Genomic DNA, 23,041 nt, shown 5'->3' on the forward strand with positions numbered 1-23,041 from the left:
TGCAGGGAAAGAGTAGGAGAGTGGGACTAGCTGAATTGTTATTATAGGCAAATGGATTCTTCTGTGTTGTAAATATTCTATAATTTTATTATTCAGTCTTGGGGCTAGGAAATTGAGCTTGTGGGGATCTTCCATTTTCCAACTTTTCATAGAAGAAAATGTTAACTTATTCAGAATTGGTTGTTAAGACAAACAATGAGACAAGTCAGAGACATTGTTTCCATCTCTATTCTAGGTCCAGTACCCATCCGGCTGGTGAATGGGACCAACATGTGTTCTGGGAGAGTTGAAGTCTACCGTAACTCCATTTGGGGTACTGTCTGTGACAATGGCTGGGATATAAATGCAGCAAATGTTATTTGCAGAGTACTGAACTGTGGGACAGCTCTTGCAGCTCAGTCTGGAGCCTACTATGGAGAGGGGACTGGTAACATCTGGATTCAGAGAGTGAAGTGTCTTGGAATAGAGCCTACCCTCGATCAGTGCTCTTTCAATCCTGAGGTGATAAAGAACTGCCAACACAGCCAGGATGCTGGAGTTATCTGTTCAGGTGAATGGACATCCTTGATGTTCTTCTGCTTATTCCCCTCCCCTTTATGATCTCTTCCATTCGACCCCCCACTCTCATATCATACTTATATGCATTAGCATGCTACCCAGTCTAGTTCCATTCTCCTTTCACTCCCTGCACCCAATATCCTACCCAGTCTGTTTGTACTTACATTCTAATCAGTTGAATCCCACTCTCCTAATCGTTTCTGCACCCTTTAATGTCCCACTGATTCTAATCACACCCACCTGTTCAATAATACCCTTAATAGAATCATAGAGATGTATGGAAATGGACCCTTTGGTCCAACCCGTCCATGCTGACCAGATATCCCAACCCAATCTAGCCCCACCTGTCAGCACCTGGCCTGTATCCCTTCAAACCCTTCCTATTCATATACCCAGCCAGATGGCTTTTAAATGTTGTAACTCTACCAGCCTCGAGTAAAAAGTGAGGTCTGCAGATGCTGGAGATCAGAGCTGAAAATGTGTTGCTGGTTAAAGCACAGCAGGTTAGGCAGCATCCAAGGAACAGGAAATTCGACGTTTCGGGCCAGAGCCCTTCATCAGGAATGAGGAGAGGGTGCCAGGCAGGCTAAGATAAAAGGTAGGGAGGAGGGACTTGGGGGAGGGGCGATGGAGATGTGATAGGTGGAAGGAGGTCAAGGTGAGGGTGATAGGCCGGAGTGGGGTGGGGGCGGAGAGGTCAGGAAGAGGATTGCAGGTTAGGAGGGCGGTGCTGAGTTCAAGGGAATCGACTGAGACAAGGTGGGGGGAGGGGAAATGAGGAAACTGGAGAAACTGATGAACTCGGATTTCTCCAGTTTCCTCATTTCCCCTCCCCCCACCTTGTCTCAGTCGATTCCCTTGAACTCAGCACCGCCCTCCCAACCTGCAATCCTCTTCCTGACCTCTCCGCCCCCACCCCACTCCGGCCTATCACCCTCACCTTGACCTCCTTCCACCTATCACATCTCCATCGCCCCTTCCCCACGTCCCTCCTCCCTACCTTTTATCTTAGCCTGCCTGGCACCCTCTTCTCATTCCTGATGAAGGGCTCTGGCCCGAAACGTCGAATTTCCTGTTCCTTGGATGCTGCCTAACCCACTCTACCAGCCTCCACCATTTCCTCTGGCAGCTCATTCTATTCGCGTACCACCTCCTGTGTGAAAACGTTGCCCCTTAGATCTCTTTTATATCTTTCCCCTCTCACCCTAAACCTATGCCCTGTAGTTCTGGACTCCCTAACCCCAGGGAAAAGACTTTGTCTATTTATCCAATCCATGCCCCTCATAATTTTGTAAACCTCTATAAGGTCACCCATCAGCCTCCGATCCTCCAGGGAAAACAGCCCCAGCCTGTTCAACCTCTCCCGATAGCTCAAATCCTTCAACCCTGGCAACATCCTTGTAAATCTTTTCTGAACACTTGCAAGTTTCACAACAACTCTCCAATAGGAAGGAGACCAGAATTGCATGCAATATTCCAACAGTGGCCTAACCAATGTTCTGTACAGCTGCAACATGACCTCCCAACTCCTGTATTCAGTACTCTGACCAATAAAGGAAAGCATACCAAACACTTCCTTCACTACCTGCGACTCCACTTTCAAGGAGCCATGAAGCTGCACTCAAGGTCTCTTTGTTCAGCAACACTCCCTAGGACCTTACCATTAAGTGTTTAAGTCCTGCTAAGATTTGCTTTCCCAAAATGTAGCACCTCGCATTTATCTGAATTAAACTCCACCTGCCATTTCTCAGCCCATTGGCCCATCTGGTCCAGATCCTGTTGTAATTCGAGGTAACCCTCTTCGCTGTCCACTACACCTCCAATTTTGGTGTCATCTGCAAACTTACTAACTGTACCTCTTCTGCTCATATCCAAATCATTTATGTAAATGACAAAAGGTAGAGGACCCAGCACCGATCCTTGTGGCACTCTACTGGTCACAGGCCTCCAGTCTGAAAAACAACCCTCCACCACCACCCTCTGTCTTCTACCTTTGAGCCAGTTCTGTATCCAAATAGCTAGTTCTCCTTGTATTCCGTGAGATCTAACCTTGCTAGCCATTCTCCCATGGGGAACCTTGTCAAATGTCTTACTGAAGTCCATATAGATCACATCTACCGCTCTGCCCTCATCAATCCTCTTTGTTACTTCTTCAAAAAACTCAATTAAGTTTGTGAGACGTGATTTCCCACACACAAAATCATGTTGACTATCCCTAATCAGTCCTTGCCTTTCCAAATACATGTACATCCTGTCCTTCAAGAATCCCTCCAACAACTTGCCCACCACCGAGGTCAGGCTCACCGGTCTATAGTTCCCTGGCTTGTCCTTACCACCCTTACACAGTGGCACCACGTTTGCCAACCTCCAGTCTTCTGGCATCTCACCTGTAACTATCGATATATCAGCAAGATATCTCAGCAAGAGGCCCAGCAATCGCTTCTCTAGCGTCCCACAGAGTTTTCAGGTACACCTGATCAGGTCCTGGGGATTTATCCACCTTTACCCATTTCAAGACATTCAGCACTTCCTCCTCTGTAATCTGGGCATTTTGCAAGATGTCACCATCTATTTCCCTACAGTCAGTATCTTCCATATCCTTTTCCACAGTAAATACTGATGCAAAATACTCATTTAGTATCTCCCCCCTTTTCTGCGTCTTCTCGAATTTTCTCTCTCTCTCTAACTTTTTTCATTCATTCATGAAATGTGGGCATTTCTGGCTAGGCCAGCATTTATTGCCCATCCCTAATTGCCCAGAGGGCAATTAAGAGTCAACACATTGCTGTGGGTATGAAGTTACATATAGGCCACACCAGGTAAGGATGGCAGTTTCCTTCCCTAAAGGGACACTAGCAAAATCAAATGGGTTTAGCTAATCATCGACAACTGTTTCATGGTTATCGGTACTCTTAATTTCAGATTTGTATTGCAGTCAAATTCCGCCATCTGCTATCTTGGGATTTGAACCCAGGTCCTGGGAAAATTACCTGGGTCACTGGATTAATGGTCTAGCAATTCTAATACTGGGCCATCATCTCACCCATACTAAATCTGAATCTACACTTCAATTTTTGCTTCCTTTTTAAAGGTTTACCATGTAGTGTATTATGATGTGATGGTAAACCTACATTTGGTTTTCCAAATGTGGCCTACCATGTGGTATAAATTCAGTTGACTGGGAACAGTTTTCAGTCCCTTTGAAAAATTCAGACACCAAACCCAGTGGAAGTGGTGGTAATCCCAGACCAATTTAACATGTTCCCATCTCTTTTCAGGTCCGGTGCCTGTACGACTGATGAATGGCACTAACCTGTGCTCTGGAAGGGTTGAAGTCTATCATAACTCCATCTGGGGAACTGTCTGTGGCAATGGCTGGGATATGAATGCAGCCAGTGTGCTCTGTAGAATGTTGAACTGTGGGACAGCCCTTTTCCCATGGACTGAAGCTGTCTATGGACAAGGATCTGGGCCTATCTGGTTGGATGACTTCAGATGCAATGGGACAGAGTCTACCATTGATCAGTGTTCTACCAGTCCATGGGGGGTGAATAACTGCACCCACAGCCAGGATGCTGGAGTAACCTGCTCAGGTGAGTGCAAATACCTGTTCCTTACATCTATTGATTCTTTTGCCATGCATTTTTGATGAGAGAGATTCATTTGTCATGACTATAGGCCTGTGGGGAGAGTGGTAATCTAGACTGGCATTGATGTAGGGATATGGAGAGAGAACTGGGGCAATGGAATTAGGTTGTTATTGAAACCAAACTACAGGATGAGTGCAAAATCTTCGGAATGACTTGGGAATGAGATTGGAGTTTGTGGGCACAATAGAACATGAGGTCAGTTTGAGGTTGAGACTTCTTTCAGAAAGATGAGAGCAAGTATTTTGGATTATTTACAGAATTATAAGGAGTATTGAGAGTGGTTAGTTGGTTTTGGATTAAAACTGGGCAGTAACATTAATACAAAGTGATGGGGTGAAGTATGGCAGGAAGGTTATATGAGATTTATACAGGTTTGTGGTGAAGAGTAGTAGAGTGAGATTAGTTTCAGGAGTAATATTTGGATGAGATGATGATGTAGGTCAGTGAAATTAACAAGAGGAACATGTTGCAATTATATAATTCTTACAACATCTTAAGATACCCCAAGATGCTTTAGCATTCCCAATCAAGATTCTATGTCAGAATGAATAACTGGATATCAGTGCAGTTGACGAAAGTTTGCCAAAGTGATAGCTTTTAAACAGAACTCTGATAGGAACAATTGGCTAGAGAGATGAAGGGATGTAGGGAGGGAATGCTGTTGTTCAGCACTGAAACATCTGAAGGTCTAGTAACCAATTGTAGAGCAATTAAAATGAAGGATATGAAAGCGACCCCATTTGGAAAAGCATAAAGTCCCAGAGGACTGTAGATTGGAAAATGTTGCAGACAGAGAAAGTGTGTGAGGCCTGTGGATCAATTTGAGCACAAGGATGAGAATTGTATGTTTGATAGAGGCTGCACAGATAGTGAGTGGGATCTAGGACCATGGTAAGATTTGAACAGTAGTACAGGAATTACTGAGCTGAAGGAAGTTACAGAACAAAGAAGCTGGTGAGGGCCATGGAGGAATTGGAATGTAAGATTAAGAATAGTCGGTGTGGAGAAGTTAAAGAGGATGAGATTTGTAGCTCTGGAGGAGGTTACACATGTAGAGAGAACTGCCCTATTGCTGTGGAGGGTTCTTGACATGATGATGGGAATTTTAAAGGTGAGACAAGGCTGAACAAGGATCTAATGGAGGTCAGTGAATATTGGTAAATGGAATCTGGTGTGAGTTAGGGTACAAAGTTTTAGATAGCTTGTTGACTGCAAAGGGTGGTAGATAGGAGGATAGCCAGTCATCTAGGGAGGTTACAAAGGGAACATTCATATTTTCAGCAGCATTTGAGCAAAGGCAGGTGAGGAGATGTTGTGTTCAGAAGTGAGGTGTACTTAATCTTCCATATAATGAGGACTTGATATTCATTTCAGGGTCGGTCAGTATTCTGAGGCTTTTTTTTGTATGGAACAGGAGAGACTTAGGGCCGACTTAACGGAAGTGTAGCAAAACATTCAATAACAGAGCAGTCTTTTCAACCACAAGATAGTGACAATCTGGAATTCCTGTCAGAAAGCATGTTGGGGGCAAACATCTTTGTTGCTTTTAAAAATACTAGAAAATGCACTTGTCATGCTGTAAATGACATGGTACAGACTAAGAGTTGGAAAGTGACATTCTCATTTTATTGTCAACAGACATAAGACATGATGGGCTAAATGGCTTCTTTAACTCATAAATTTCAAACATTCTATCAAAATATTGCCCAAAGAGAAATGAGTCCAGTAATGTGTGACAGAACTTGTGGCCGTCTTCAGTTTTGCCAATATTTAATTGTAAGAAATTTTGGTTCATTCAGAACTAGATGTTGGACCAACAGTCTAACAATTAAAGAACATTTTCTCATCCTTGTTCCAGGTCCAGTACCCATCAGGTTGGTGAATGGGGCTAGCATATGTTCTGGGAGAGTTGAAGTCTACCGTAACTCTGTCTGGGGAACTGTCTGCAACAATGGCTGGGATACAAATGAAGCAAATGTTGTCTGCAGAGCATTGAATTGTGGGACACCCCAGTCAGCACAGATGGGAGCTCACTATGAAGAGGGGATTGAGAACATCTGGATCCAGGGTGTGAAGTGTCTCGGGACAGAGCCAGCCCTCGATCAGTGTTTGGGTAGCCCCCAGGGAATGAAGAACTGCACACATAGCCAGGCTGCTGGAGTAATCTGTACAGGTCAGTGAGCACGCTAAGCATGATACTCACTTGCCTACTCCCCATACACTTTATTCTCCCAACCAATCTAAACCCACCACCCTGCTCACTCCTCACATCTTTAATACACCCAACCTAATTCTCTGTACTCTCCCATATCCAATGCGGTGTAATTGTACTCTCTGACTCACTTACCTTTTCTCTGACTCAGTAATCTCTCGGATATCACTTTAACTTTCTGTCTATAACTAATCCATCGGCATTGGGGTAGTATATTGTATATTTTCCTTTCTGACAATTAAATACTTAGCATACAAGGTCAAGTGTTAGAAAATAGGGTTAAGTACAGTATGGGTGTTTGATAATTGGTACAGACACATTAGGCCAGAGGGTCTCTTTCCAGCTGTAAACATTCTGTGACTCTATGACTCTAATATGATGTCAAACTCTGTCCCTAATTCTCCCAATTGTTGCCGAACCGAATGTATTGGTTCAGTTGATTGAGTGCAGTTTTGAACCACAGTGGAAAATCCAGGCATGGAGTTCATTTGAAGTGCCGATAATTCTAGACCAGTAAATTTACGTTCTCATCTCTATTCCAGGTCCAGTACCTGTGCGGCTGGTAAATGGTACCGACCTGTGCTCTGGGAGAGTTGAGGTTTATCGTAACTCCGTCTGGGGTACTATTTGTGACACTGGCTGGAATGAAACTGCAGCAAGTGTGGTCTGCAGAGTGTTGAATTGTGGAACTGTCCGGTCAGTGCACACTGGAGCCTACTTTGGAGAAGGAAATGGAGTTATCTGGTTTGATGATGTGAGTTGTAATGGGACAGAGCCTGCGCTTGATCAGTGCTCTGTCAATCCACGGGTGGGGAAAAACTGCACACACAGGAAAGATGCTGGAGTTACGTGTTCAGGTAAGTGCTTTTTATTTGTGAGCTGACTTCCACTATCTGATTGTTACATCAATGGATCCCTTTTTAGAGATGAGAATTTGCTAAACTTTCAAGAACTGGAGCAGCTTATACTATATGGACTGCAAGTCTCAGTGAGCAATCCTGCCTCTGTGTTTATGGTGGGGACAGGTTTATTGGTGAGCAAGGTAAGATAATTGGGCCTTGGGTGTTGCTTTGAGCAACTTCTGCAGCATGTGGTAGACTGGAGCTGAGATGATTAGTTTCTGATAGCTACAATCGCTTGCCTTTATTGGAGTGAAAACTCCACCTAATGTAGAGTTTTCCACCCATTCCCATCACAGTGCTATCAACAGGAGATTTTCAGGATTTGAGATCTTTGTATCCAGTGAGATGAGCCATTGTTTAATATAACTTGAATTGATTGAATAATGCCAACACTAGCGGTGGGTCCTCAGAAGATAGCTTTAACAGATTGGCATTTTTAAGCTTCTACATTTGAGAGTATACTATCTCAGTTTATGCATCCTGTCCTCATAATTTAATTCTTTTAGACCCAGTATCATTCTGGTGAATCTGTGCTGCATTCCCTTCAAGGCCAATATATGATTAGATTCCGTACAGTATGAAACAGGCCCTTTGGCCCAACAAGTCCACACCGACCCTCCGAAGAGTAACCCACCCAGACCCATTCCCCTCCCCTATATTTACCCTTGATTAATGCACCTAACATTATGGACAAGTTAGCATGGCCAATTCACCTAACCTGCGCATCTTTTGGATTGTGGGAGGAAACCAGAGCACCTGGAGGAAACCCATGCAGACACATGTGAACTCCACACAATCGCTTGAGGCTGGAATCGAACTAAGGTCTCTGACGCTGTTTTGCTAACAATGAGCCACTGTGCTGCCCCTATCATTTCTGTCCTGACCTAAACACAGTTATTCCAGATGCAGTCTAGCCAAAGTTCTGTACAGCCACAACTTAATATCTATTACTTGAGGAACTTGGCCCTTTTGATCTCTTTTTGGTGTTATGCTGACTCTTGGTGATTTGTGTAACATTGTTTTCTTGTTTGTTGTTTTCAATCTCTTTTCTGCATTGTCCTTGGTCAATAATTAACCCTCAGTCATCATCTCTACAATAGATGATGTGGTCATTGTCACAGTTGTTTGTGAGAACTTGCGGCGTACAACTTGACTGCCATGTTTCCTACATTAGAACAGTGACTACATCTCATAAGTACTATTTTAGATATAAAGCACTTTGAGACCTCATAAGATGGTGAAAGGTACTATGTAAATGTAAAGCTTTTTAAAATTTCATACTTCATCTTAATACCTGTCCTAAATTCATTTTATTATGTATCATTCTTCAATTCTCCATCATATTCCAGGTCCAATACCAATACGGCTGGTGAATGGAACCAATAAGTTCTCTGGGAGAGTTGAGATCTTTCACAACTCAGCCTGGGGAACTGTGTGCAATAATGGCTGGGATGTAAATGCAGCAAATGTCGTCTGTAGAATGTTGAATTATGGGATTGCCACGGCAGGACAGACCAGAGCCAACTATGTAGATGGTACTGGAGACATCTGGCTGAGTGATGTGAAATGTTCGGGGATGGAGACTGCCCTTGATCAGTGCTCCAGAAGTCCGATTGGGGTGAATAACTGCACACATGGCCAGGACGTTGGAGTCATTTGCTCTGGTACTTCAAACTTTGTTTCTAATAAATCTTGGAGAGGGGAATACAACTGCTCAGATATCTATGGCATGACTCTGCAAGGAATTTATGATTTGGCGATGCTCATGTTGGACTGGGGTGTACAAAGTTAATAATCCCACAACACCAGGTTATAGTGCAACAGGTTTATTTGGAAGCATTAGCTTTCGTAGCACTGCTCCTTCAGGTAGTTGTGTGAAGGAGCAGCACTCCAAAAGCGACTCCTTTCAAATAAATCTGTTGGACAAAAACCTGGTGTTGTGTGATTTTTAACTTTGCAAGGAATTCTGCTTAGATCTGACTTAATTTCACTAATTTGTGGAGCACATCTGGAAATCAGCAGCCAGGAACATTCAAAATAAAACTGAAAATTCTGGGCATATTCAGCAGGTCTGGCAGCATCTTAGGAGAGAAAATCTGTGTTTTTGTTTCAGGTTCATGACCCTTCTTCCATCCGCACGTGCTGCCTGACACTGCTGAGCACTCACAGACATTTCTGTTTATATTTCAGGTTTCCAGTATTAGCAGTATTTTGTTTTGTGATGTAGCCAAGATATTCAATTCAACTGCAAGTATTATGGTTCAAATTAGTACCTTTCCTGCACTCAGTACCACATTGGATGAGAACAGACAACAGAGCAGACCAAGGATGGAACTTGGGTTCAGTTAATAACAAATTGCATTTTTACATGGCTTTAAAAATGAACCTGGGAACACTGTAGGAATGATTATCAGTATTGGGGTAGAAGGGTGTTGAACTGATGGTTTATGCTTCACTTGAACCATGCTGGCACCAGTGTCTTGGTGAATCAAATAACTAGAACAATAAAAAATGAGCATTAAACTAAATGAGAGGGTTGAATAAATGATCTCAGACTAAAAGATTTCCTAATCATAATATTCAGCATTCAGTTTGAAAGTGAGAAACATGAGTCAAAAACATTTGTGCTCAACTTAAATCAGAGTAATTACAGAAGAATGAAGGCAGAGCTGACTGTGTTGGACTGGGGAAAAAAAGAATTTAGCAGAAAAGACAATTAAGGAACCATCACAAACTTTTAAGAAATAGATCATGACTCACAGCAAAGATATATGCCAATGAGGAAGATGGGCATCCAAGAAGGAAATAAAGTGACCAAAATTAACAAACGGAGGTAAGGATAGTATCAGATTGAAAGATAAAACATACAACATGGCGAAAGTTTGTGGTAATCCAGAAGAGTGGAAAAGATTTAAAAGCCAACAAAAGATGACCAAAATAAAATAGAAAGAGAAAATATGATAAGGGCAAATTAGCACCTGACATAAAATGGACCGGAAGAGCTTCTTTAAAGTTATAAAATGAAAGACATGTCAAAATTCACACAAGCTCCTTAGAGAATGATGCTGGGGAAATAATAATGGGAAATGAGGAAATAGCAGAGGAGTTATTAAATATTGAGCAACATGGGAAAGGACATTAACAGCATTGCAAAGATAGTAAATAACCAAGGTGCTAAAGGAAAGACAAAATAAACACAATGACTATCACTTTAGAAGTATCCAGGAAACTAATGTGGCTAAAGAATGATAAGTCTTTGAACCAAATAGGTTGCATCTTAGGATATTAAAGGAAGTAGCTGCAGAGATATTGGATATGTCATGATTCTGTTTGCCGAACTGGGAATTTGTGTTGCAGACGTTTCATCCCCTGTCTAGGTGACATCCTCAGTGCTTGGAAGCCTGCTGTGAAGCACTTCTGTGTTGTTTCCTCCGGCATTTATAGTGATTTGTATCTGCCGCTTCCGGTTGTCAGTTCCAGCTGTCCGCTGCAGTGGCCGGTATATTTGGTCCAGGTCGATGTGTTTGTTGATAGAATCTGTGGATGAGTGCCATGCCTCTTGGAATTCCCTGGCTGTTCTCTGTTTGGCTTGTCCTATAATAGTAGTGTTGTCCTAGTCGAGCTCATGTTTCTTGTCTGCGTGTGTGGCTACTAAGGATAGCTGGTCATGTCGTTTCATGGCTAGTTGGTGTTCATGGATATGGATCGTTAACTGTCTTCCTGTTTGTCCTGCATGAGCAAAACCAATGTAGTGTACAAAATCCCATGCAAGGACTGCACAAAACACTACATAGGACAAACAGGAAGACAGCTAATGATCCGCATCCATGAACACCAATTAGCCACGAAACGACACGACCAGCTATCCTTAGTAGCCACACACGCAGATGACAAGAAACATGAGTTCGACTGGGACAACACTACTATTATAGGACAAGCCAAACAGAGAACAGCCAGGGAATTCCAAGAGGCATGGCACTCATCCACAGATTCTATCAACAAACACATCGACCTGGACCCAATATACCGGCTACTGCAGCGGACAGCTGGAACTGACAACCGGAAGCGGCAGAGACAAACCACTATAAATGCCGGAGGAAACAACACAGAAGCGCTTCACAGGAGGCTCCCAAGCACTGAGGATGTCACCTAGACAGGGGACGAAACGTCTGCAACTCAAATTCCTAGCTCGGCGAACAGAACCACATCAACGAGCACCCGAGCTACAAATCTTCTCACAAACTTTTAACACATATTGGATATGCTATTAGTAATCTTCCAATAATCCTTAGATTCTAGAAAATTGCCAGTGCAACATATTTATTTAAAAATGGAGGGAGATAAAAAAGAAACAGGCAATTATAGGCCAGTATAAGATGGGCTGAAAAGCTAAAGTTGTTGATGATATTTGACAGTTGCATGACCTTGAATGAGTCCTGTGAACATTCTGGTACGTGCCGAGCTTGTTTTCTGTACTGGCAAGCAATTTTTGTCTTCAGTATCTGTTTTTCTCTGTGCTGGCTGTTTGTTACACCGTATAAGAGAGAGAGAGCTTTCATTCTGAGAGCTGGGCTTCACCTTGGACCAGGATGGCGAACAGTGCCAGGAACAAACCTTAGCCTCCAGACCAGCCGCCGATTGAGGGGTCCCCAACAGGCAGAAGGGTGTGAGACTTATTACTACTTCTTCTTTCTTTCACATATATTACTCTTATTATTATCATTATTACTACTTTATAAACACCCAGAATTAAGCAAATTGCCATTGTCAAGTCTTCCCTTAACTATATTTAATCAAATCTGAAAAGAACTGTTTGGATACACCCTGTGATCTAAGACAATGATGTGATCACAGAACATTTAGAAATATATCATCTAAACAAACAGCGTCAACATGGTTTTACAAACTCACGCCTGACAAATATATTACTGCTCTTTGAGGAGTTAGCAATCAGCATAGATAAATGAGAACCAATGGATGTCAAATAATTGGATTTCCAAAAGGCATTCCATAAAGGACTGCTTACCACTATTTACTCAAGGGCATCTGGGAATGAGCAATAAATGCTGGCAGCCAGCACTGCCCATGTCCCAAAAGTGAATAAATTAAATAAAATGTATTGAGTAAGAACCCATGCTGCTAGAAACATATATTAGCATGGATTAGTGAATTAATAAAAGATGAGCTGGGGTAAAGAGGGCATTTTCAGGATGGCAACCTGTAAATATTGGAATGCCACAGAACCTATGTTTGACTGCTATTATGAGGAAAATAAATGTACTGTAGCCAAGTTTGCAGATTTTGCAAAAATAGATGGGAAGGCAAGTCATGAGGTTGATGCAAAAGATCTTCAGAGGGATATAGACAGTTTAGCTGAGTGGGCAAAAGTTTTGCAGAAGGAATACAATGTGGGAAGTGCATGGTTCTGCACTTTGGCAGGAAGAATAAAGGAGTTCAATATTATTTAAGTGGGGAAAGATTGCAGAAAACTGCAGCAAAGAGGGATTTAAGGTGTTTTTGAAAATGAATCACAAAAAGCTAAAAATCAAGCTCAACAGGTAATGGATCATTGGTTTTTATTTCAAAGAGAATGACATATACAAATTGGGAGGTCTTACTGACACTATGTGATAGAGTAGTAGGGCAACATCCAGAATATTCTGTACAATTTCGGTTTCCTTGTCAAAGGAAAGATATTGAAGACAGTCCAGAGAAAGTTCATCATGTTGTTGCTAGATCTGAAGGGAAGAGTTTGAGTAGGTTCAGCTTATAGTCATTAGAGTTTAGAAGAATGAGAGGAGACCTAATTGAAACATGAAATTTTTATGGTTTCGACAGGGTAGATGCAGAGAATTGTTTCCCTTTGTGAGAAAGTCTAGGATCAGCAAGTATAACCTCAGAGTAGTGGGTCACCCATTTAAGCCAAAACTGAGGATGAATGTCTGCTCTCAGAGTGTAACAAAGCTGTGGAATTCTTTACCTCGGAATACTGTAGAGGCTGGATCATTAAGTATAGTCAAGGCTGGAAACACAGATTTTTAATTAGAAATGGAATCCAGGGTTGTGCAGAAACTGCAGGAAAATAGAGTTAGGATTATCAGATCAGCCGTGAACTCAGTGAATGGTGGACTAGACCCGATGGGCTGAATCACCTACTTCTACTCCAATGTTTGTCTCATGGTCTATCAAATAAAATTTGTTATCAAATCCCCTAAGAAAATATTGGAATACAAGACAGCAGTTGAGAAGTGGATTACTGTGGAGAGGTTTTAGAGGAAGGTAGTGTGATTAACTCTCGTAAAGACTGCAAAAAGAGAGAATGGTTACTTTTGTCACATTTGACTAGGTTGCCATCTGTAACTGCTGAATACTATTTCATTTCCATTACATGTATGGAAACTTGGTTGGAGGGTTTCAAACATAGAATTCCAGGAAAGTGGAGACAGATTTGGGAGGCAATGACTCATTCAAGGACTTTGGAGAGGAATGGGATGTAGGTTGGAAACTTCCAAGACTGTAGGATCAAGGATCAAAGTTTATTTGATGATAGGGATGATGAAGACAGGTTTAAAGGTACAATGCCTAAAGACAGGGAACCATTTTGCTTAAGACTGTAATAGGCAGAGAGTTAGGTGGTTAGCAATTTAATGGGAAAGGGATTGAGGGAGCAGAAGGTGGTCTCATGGATAAGATGAGCACAGAGTATGTGTAAGGGGAGATAAGGGTTGGATTTAAAGATTTGACTTCAGGGCTACAGCAGGTGGAAACAGGGAGAGGAGTAGCTGATCTATTACACTGTAATCAAACTGCATGTTGGGTATTTTGTGTAATGGAGAGAATGGGAGGTAGTGCCGTGTCTGCAATGAAGCTGTAATATCAAGCACTGTGTGTCGTGAAAAAATGACCAGTTTTCTGCCACTGGCCAGAACAAATTTCTTCTCCTAAATCCTCAAAGTTGTGTGCCTTCTACCATTCTAAAAGCTGTCTAAATTACTTCCTGGACCTGCATATTAACCTGTTATGATTCATGCATGAGTACACCAAGATCCCTCTGCATCTCATTGGTGTGAAGTCCAGGTGAGAAAGAGTTATATTTTGATCGGGAACAAGAGCATTGAAAGTGGAACAGATTGATATTTGCAAAATAATGCATTGTATTGAAGGCCAGCGACTAAGCCATTGAGAGATCAAAGTAGAGTTGGAAATAAATTGGAATGTTTTATCCAGGGCAAACAAGTAGGATAGCTAGTTAGAAAGTAGAGTGGCGCTGAGGGCATAAAACAATACATAGAAGTGATTAGAGAATTGGTGTAAAGACATATCTTAATTGTTTTTGTTTTTATTTTATCTTGCATTCATTAGGATAATTTTCAAGAATGCCAATCCAATGGTAAAAACCAACATGTGGTCAGTTGTCCTGATGAATGCAAGGTGGAGAGCATAAACAGAATATGCCTTCTTACAGCAGTACAAAAGTCCTATACTGCCAAGTGATGAAGTTGTCAGAGTTTACACTCTGTTTGATTGATATTATGACAGTAGGGAGGCCATGTAAGTTAGCAAGGGTAAGTGGATGGTTGTGAGTGTGGGTAGGACTGGGGAGGTAATGGCTAAGTGATATTATCACTGGACTGTTAATCCAGAGACCCAGGTTTGAATCCTGCTACTGCAGATGGTGGATTGTGAATACACTTTAAAACAATCTGGGATGAAGGGTCTACTGATGACCTCAAATCCATTGTTATTGTTGGGAAAAACCCATCTGGTTCACTAATGCCTTTCAGGGAAGGAAACTGCCATCTTTGTAGGAGCAAATTACTGCAGATGCTAAAATCTGTACTGCAAACAACAAATGCTGGAGATTAGAGCGGGTCAGGCATTATACTTCGAGAAAGAGCAAGCTAATGTTTCAAGTCGAGATGACTCTTCATCAGAGCTGAAGATCTGTGTGGAGGGGACAGCATTTATGCAATAGTGGGGGCGTGGGGCTCGTCGGTTGTAGAGTATTGGTCAAGCTAAAAGAAGTAATCTGAACTATCAACATCTTTTCTCCCCTAGCACTCTACACCCCACCACACCACCCCCCAAACTTTAAGCAGAAATACTGCCTCCCCCTCTCCCATACTTCACGAAGAGTTTTCTCGACTTGACATGTTAGTTTGCTCTCTCTCTCTCTCTCTCTCTGTGCTGTCTGACCAGCTGTGATTGCCAGCATTTGTTGTTTTCAGTTGAAACTACAATCTTTACTTGGTCTGGCATACATGTGACTCCAGATACACAGCAATGTGATTAGTTCTTAATTAGGGACAGGCAATAAATGCTGGCCGAACTAGCGATGCCCTCATCCTGTGAATGAATGAATAAAAAACAATGGAAGTCAATAATTGTTGACAGGGAGGCAGTGAACAGATCGTAGTGAAGGTTTGTAGCTCAGGTTGAGGTTTCGGGTGTAGGTTTGCTCACTGAGCTGTAGGTTTGATATCCAGACGTTTCATTACTTGGCTAGGTAGCATCACCAGTGGCGACCTCCAAGTGAAGCGAAGCTGTTGTCTCCTGCTTTCTATTTATATATTTGTCTTGGATGGGGTTCCTGGGGTTTGTGGTGATGTCATTTCCTGTTCATTTTCTGAGGAGTTGATTGATGGTATCTAGATCTATGTGTTTGTTTATGGCATTGAAGTTGGAGTGCCAGGCCTCTAGGAATTCTCTGGCATGTCTTTGCTTAGCCTGTCCCAGGATAGATGTGTTGTCCCAGCCGAAATGGTGAGACTTGAAGAAAAAACTTGACAAACTCACAAACAAAGACAAAACCGATAACACAGAGGCATGGATAAAGAACTTATCAGACCGGACCCTATCAGACACAGAAAAAGCGGTTCCAGTAAAAAAGGATTAAATTTCAATTACCGAGACGCTGACAAGAAGGATTTCCTAGCGGCATTAGAAACCACATTGAAGGACAACAAACTCACAGAAGAAACACAACAAACAATCAGACAGACAGTTGCACCGACTCTGAGCCGAAAGAGGGAAGGAAACAAATTGAACACACAAGAAAAGAAAGCCCTAGAAAATCTCAGAAAAGACAAAAACATCGTCATATTACCTGCAGACAAGGGTCGGCTCACAGTCATCCTGAACAGAAGGGACTACATAATGAAATCTTCGAGTAAAAAGTGAGGTCTGCAGATGCTGGAGATCAGAGCTGAAAATGTGTTGCTGGTTAAAGCACAGCAGGTTAGGCAGCATCCAAGGAACAGGAAATTCGACATTTCAGGCCAGAGCCCTTCCTGATGAAGGGCTCTGGCCCGAAACGTCGAATTTCCTGTTCCTTGGATGCTGCCTAAACCGCTGTGCTTTAACCAGCAACACATTTTCAGCTACATAGTGAAAGCCAATGCCTACTCGCAGACACCAACACCTACCAACAGGTGGCGCTAGACCTGACCCCCCCCACAACTAGGAAGCAAAACTACATATCTCCGAAGAAAATTACACAGTTCCGGACAATTAAACAAGACGGAATTCTAGAAAATGAAACCTGACGGGACCAACACCCCATGATTCTACGGGCTACCAAAAATCCATAATCCAGGAGCCCCCCTCAGACCTATAGTCTCACTCCCCGGAATACCAACTTACAGACTGGCCAAAGAACTACACGCAAGACTGAAATTCTGGATTAGTGGTGCTGGAAGAGCACAGCAGTTCAGGCAGCATCCAAAACTTTTGCCCGAAACGTCGATTTCGCTGCACTTTGGATGCTGCCTGAACTGCTGTGCTCTTCCAGCACCACTAATCCAGAATCTGGTTTCCAGCATCTGCAGTCATTGTTTTTACTTCGCAAGACTGAAATATCTAGTAGAAGAGTCACAGCACTCCATCCACTCCACTCAGGAATTCCTAAAAATCATCAAAAACACCAAAATAGAGGAAGGCGAAGCAATGATCTTATTCGACGTAACAGCACTGTTCACCTCCATCAACATCGACCCGGCAAAGGAAATACTTACCACACTTTTAGAAGAGACCATCACACACACCCCAACCACCATCAATCACATTACCAACGAAAACATCATGAAGCTAGTGGACCTGTGCTTCACCACCCACTTCATCTTCAGCAACATAATCTACAAACAAACCAAAGGCACACCCATGGGATCTCCACTATCTGGATTCATAGCAGAAGCGGTAATGCAAAGACTAGAACAAACAGCCCTACCAACCCTCAAACCAAAATCTGGGTCCGCTACGTAGATGACACCTTTGTCATTACAAAACGAAACAAAATAGAAGAGACATTTAACATCATCAACAACACCCTCACAGGCATAAAGGTCACCAAGGAGGAAGAAACCGACAACAAACTCGCATTCCTGGATGTCACAGTCGAAAGAAAGGACAACGGAGAACTACAAACCTTGTATACAGAAAACCGACAAACACCGACCAAATACTTAACTACACCAGCAACCATCCCAACACACAAACAAAGCTGTATCAGAACACTATTCCAATGAGCCACCACACGTTGCAGCACAGACGAACTTCGGAAAACAGAGGAGAACCACCTATACAACGTATTCAAGAAGAACTGATACTCAAAAAGTCCAGTCCATAGATTCCTCAGGAACAAACCACAACAAGCAGACCAACCACCATACCATACATCAAAGAAGTCTCAGAAATGACCCCTTGGAATCCTAGTAGCACACAGACCCACTAATATTCAAACAAAAACTAACAAACTTAAAAGAGCCAGTATAACCCATGGGCAAAACCAACGTCATCTAAATTCCATGCGAGGACTGCCACAAACATTACGTAGGACAAACGAAGAAAGTTAGCCACCAGGATACACGAACACCAGCTAGGCACAAAAAGACATGCCCCTCTCTCCCTCGTAGCCCTACACACGGATGGAAAAAACCACCATTTCGACTGGGACAACACATCTATCCTGGGACAGGCTAAGCAAACACATGCCAGAGAATTCCTAGAGGCCATAAACAAACACATATATCTAGATGCCATCTATCAACCCCTCAGAAAACAAACAGGAAATGACATCACCACAAACCCCAGGAACCCCATCCAGGACAAACATACAAATAGAAAGCAGGAGACAATAGCTTCGCTTCACTTGGAGGTTGCCACTGATGATGTTACCTAGCCAGGTAATGAAACGTCTGGATATCAAACCTACAGCTCAGCGAGCAAACCTACACCCTAGATCGTAGTGATTTGAGATTAAGTTGAAATTATGTGAGTACGAAAAATTGCTCAGTGTGACACAGAGGTTATTTTAATGAGAAATTTTACATGGTTATATACGTAAATGTGTAGTAGACAACACAGATTTAAATGAAGGATAGGAGGGTATAGCAAAGTTAGATGAAATAAAGAGAAGTAGGTGCCAGATTGTACAGGGACAGACTGCGATATGATTTCTTGATATTAATGTGGTCCTACACAACATCCTCAGTGTTAATTGTTCTTGTGTATAATACTCAAATAGAATTTCCTTGTTCACAGGGCCTTTCCTGGTCAGACTGGTTGGTGGAAACATGTGCTCAGGGAGAGTGGAGGTCCTTCATGAGTCTACCTGGGGAACGGTCTGTAATGATGGCTGGAATCTCATCAATGGAGACATCGTCTGCAAACAGCTGGACTGTGGGAAGGCCGAGTCAGTAACTGGGGTTTATCGTGGACAGGGGGCTGGTGAGATGTTGTTGAGTGGCGTGCAATGCAGTGGGATAGAATCTGCTCTCGATCAGTGCCTCGCAAACCCCTTCAGGAGCAGTAACTGTTCGCACACCCAGGAAGCTGCTGTCAGCTGCTCAGGTAAGACTGATCTCTTTGGCAAATGCCTCTGTTTTGTTATCAGCCCAAGGAAAAGTCTACCCACCAGGGTCCGTCAGCTTGCACATTCTTGTTTAGTTGCTTGGATATAGCACAAGGAGTGGTCCTGATGAAAGGCTTTTGCCCGAAACGTCGATTTTCCTGCTCCTTGGATGCTGCCTGACTGGCTGTGCTTTTCCAGCACCATTCTAATCTAGACTCTGATTTCCAGCATCTGCAGTCTTCACTTTTGCCGCGATGGTGAGTCTGCCCATCATACCTGTGAAAGGGCTGTTCAGTCAATCTCACTCCCAGTGCAACTTTTTAAAATAATTTCCAAGAATTTATCAAAATCCCCTTTTGAATATTACTGTTGAATATGCTATCTTTGCATTTTAAGGCAACATGTTCAAAATCACAACTAATCATCACGAAAATCCTTATTTGCCCCTCTGACACTTTTGCCAATAATTTTAAATCTGTGAACTCTTCTTATTGAACCTGCAACCACTGGAAATTTTTTCCTTATTTACTCTGTCAAAGCCTACTTCATCTACTGAAATTTCCTCTCCACTCTGCAAATGTTAAAGTGTGTGGGATCATGTTCAAATAATGACTGAAGTCTGGGAGTAGTGAAAATAGCCTTTATTCAGCAACAAGTAGCACAAGTTCAAGGTGGCAATAGAATCCAAATATATAGGTCATACAAGAGCCCCTTTGAACACAGTTCTTACATAGATTAAATTTCCATTACTATGGTATTACATTTTTTTATCTACACCACAAAGGTTTGAGGGGCTGCTGTCCAGGGAGACAGGAGATGTGTTAAAACATGTGCTAAGTGCTGGCTGTTACTCTGTTGGGATAAAGAGTGTCTTTCCCATCTGCTTGCATAATTAAGACCATAAGACAAAAGAGATGAAGTAAGGCCATTTGGCCCATTGAGTCCACTCCGCCATTTAATCGCGGCTGATAGGCATTTCAACGCCACTGACCTGCTCTCTCCCCGCAGCCCTTAATTCCTTGCAACATCAAGAATTTATCTATCTCTGCCTTGAAGACATTTAACGTCCCGGCCTCCACTGCGCTCCATGGCAATGAATTCCACAGGCCCACCACTCTCTAGCTGAAGAAATGTCTCCTCATTTCCATTCTAAATTGACCCCCTCTAATTCTAAGGTTGTGCCCACAGGTCCTAGTCTACCCACCTAACGGAAACAAATTCCCAGCATCCACCCTTTCTAAGCCATGCATTATCTTGAAAGTTTCTATTAGATCTCCCCTCAACCTTCTAAACTCCAATGAAAACCATCCCAGGATCCTCAGCCGATCATCATATTTTAGGCCTATCATTCCACAGATCATCTGTGTGAATCTCTGCTGGATACGCTCCAGTGCCAGTATGTCCTTCCTGAGGTATGGGCGCCCAAAATTGGACACAGTATTCTAAATGGGGCCTAACTAGAGCTTTAGAAAGTCTCAGAAGCACATCACTGCTTTTATATTCCAACCCTCTTGAGATAAATCTTCGGGTAAAAAATGAGGTCTGCAGAAGCTGGAGATCACAGCTGAAAATGTGTTGCTGGTTAAAGCACAGCAGGTTAGGCAGCATCCAAGGAATAGGAAATTTGACGTTTCGGGCATAAGCCCTTTAACCAGCAACACATTTTCAGCTCTTGAGATAAATGACAACATTGCATTTGCTTTCTTAATCACGGCCTCAGTCTGCAAGTAAACCTTTAGAGAATCCTGGACGAGCGATCCCAGATCCCTTTGTACTTGGCTTTATGAATTTTCTCCCCGTTTAGAAATATTCATAGAGTTATAGAGATGTACAGCACAGTAACAGACCCTTCAGTCCAACTCGTCCATGCCGACCAGATATCCCAACCCAATCTATCCCTCCAAACCCTTCCCATTCATATACCCATCCAGATATCTTTTAAATGTTGCAATTGTACTAGCCTCCACCACTTCCTCTGGCAGCTCATTCCATACATGTACCACCCTCTGCATGAAAAAGTTGCTCCTTAGGTCTCTTTTATATCTTTCCCTTCTCACCCGAAACCTATGCCCTCTAGTTCTGGATTTCCCGACCCCAGGAAAATAGTTTGTCTATTTATCCTATCTATGCCCCTCATGATTTTATAAACCTCTATAAGGTCTCCCTATAGCTCAAATCCTCCAACCCTGGCAACATCCTTGTAAATTTTTTTGAACCCTTTCAAGTTCCACAACATCTTTCGATAGGAAGGAGACCAGAACTGCACGCAATATTCCAACAGTGGCCTAACCAATGTCCTGTACAGCCGCACCATGACCTCCCAACTCCTGTATTCAATACTCCTACCAATAAAGGAAAGCATACCTAACACCTTCTTCACCATCCTATCTAGCTGCGACTTCACTTTCGAGGAACTATGAATCTGCACTCCAAGGTCTCTTTGTTTAGCAACACGCCCTAGGACCTTACCATTAAGTGTATAAGTCCTGCTAAGATTTGTTTTCCCAAAATGCAGCACCTCACATTTATCTAAATTAAACTCTATCTGCCACTTCTTAGTCCATTGGCCCATCTGATCATGATCATGTATTCTTCTTTCTGAAATACAAGACCTCACATTTGCTCATGTTGAATTTCATCAGCCATTTCCTGGACCACTCTCCTAAACTGTCTAAATCCTTCTGCAGCCTCCCCACCTCTTCAGTACTACCTGCCTGTCTGCCTAACTTCATATCATCAGCGAACTTCGCGGGAATGCCTCCAAGTCCCTTCATCCAGATCATTAATATATAAAGTGAACAGCTGCAGCCCCAACACTGAACCCTGTGGACACCACTTGTCACTGGCTGCCATTCTGAAAAAGAACCTTTTATCAACTCTCTGCCTTCTGTCAAACAGCCAATCTTCAATCTGTGCCAGTAGCTCACCTCAAACACCATGGCCCTCACCTTACTCAGCAGCCTCCCATGTGGCACCTTATCAAAGGCCTTTTGGAAGTCTAGATAGATAACATCCACTGAGTTTCCCTGGTCTAACCTACTTGTTACCTCTTCAAAGAATTCTAATTATTTTGTCAGGCATGATCTCCCCTTATTAAATCCATGCTGACTTGTTCTAATCCGCCCCTGCACTTCCAAGAATTTAGAAATTTTGGAGTCAGGAGATTTATCAATTTTCAGACATTTTAGTTTTTCTCGCACTTTCTCTTTTGTAATGACTACCATACTCAATTCTGCCTGCTGACTGTTCTTAATTGTTGGGATATTACTCATGTCTTCCACTGTGAAGACTGATGCAAAGTACTTAATAAGTTCTTTAGCTATTTCCTTATCTCCCAGTACTAGCCTTCCAGCATCAATTTGGAGCGGCCCAATTTCTATTTTTGCCTCTCGTTTGTTTCTTATGTATTGAAAGAAACTTTTACTATCATTTCTAATATTACTGGCTAACCTACCTTCATATTTGATCCTCTCCTTCCTTATTTCTTTCTTTGTTATCCTCTGTTTGTTTTTGTAGTCTTCCCAATCTTCTGATTTCCCAGTGCTATTGGCCACTTTATAGGCACTTTCTTTTTCTGATACATTTCCTGACTTCCTTTGTCAGCCATGGCTGTCTATTCCCACTACCGCCCCTCCCCCGGTGAGAATCTTTCTTTTCTTTGGGATGAACCTCTGTACTGGGTCCTCAATTACACCCAGAAACTCTGACCATTGTTGCTCAACTGTCTTCCTCACTAGGCTCTGCTTCCAGTCAATGTTCGTCAGTTCCTCTCTCATGCCCCTGTAATTACCTTTGTTTAACTGTAAAACTATTACATCCAATTTTGCCTTCTCTCTTTCAAATTGCAGACTGAACTCTACCATATTATGAT

At 42.6% G+C, this 23,041-nt stretch overlaps 1 protein-coding gene across 1 annotated transcript in view; it reads left to right on the forward strand.

Annotated features, from left to right (window-relative positions):
* Window positions 1-6,230: 6,230 nt before the first annotated feature.
* The window catches only part of LOC132833278 (deleted in malignant brain tumors 1 protein-like), a 119,889-nt gene continuing 103,078 nt past the window's right edge, over window positions 6,231-23,041 (forward strand). Inside the window, exons 1-4 of the mRNA XM_060851441.1 lie at window positions 6,231-6,381; window positions 6,963-7,277; window positions 8,672-8,986; window positions 18,861-19,169. Coding sequence (XP_060707424.1) covers window positions 6,231-6,381; window positions 6,963-7,277; window positions 8,672-8,986; window positions 18,861-19,169 — 1,090 coding nt within the window. The remainder of the gene's footprint in view (window positions 6,382-6,962; window positions 7,278-8,671; window positions 8,987-18,860; window positions 19,170-23,041) is intronic.

This window comes from Hemiscyllium ocellatum, chromosome 36 (genome assembly GCF_020745735.1).
Source record: "Hemiscyllium ocellatum isolate sHemOce1 chromosome 36, sHemOce1.pat.X.cur, whole genome shotgun sequence".
In the NCBI taxonomy this organism is placed as follows: Eukaryota; Metazoa; Chordata; class Chondrichthyes; order Orectolobiformes; family Hemiscylliidae; genus Hemiscyllium; species Hemiscyllium ocellatum.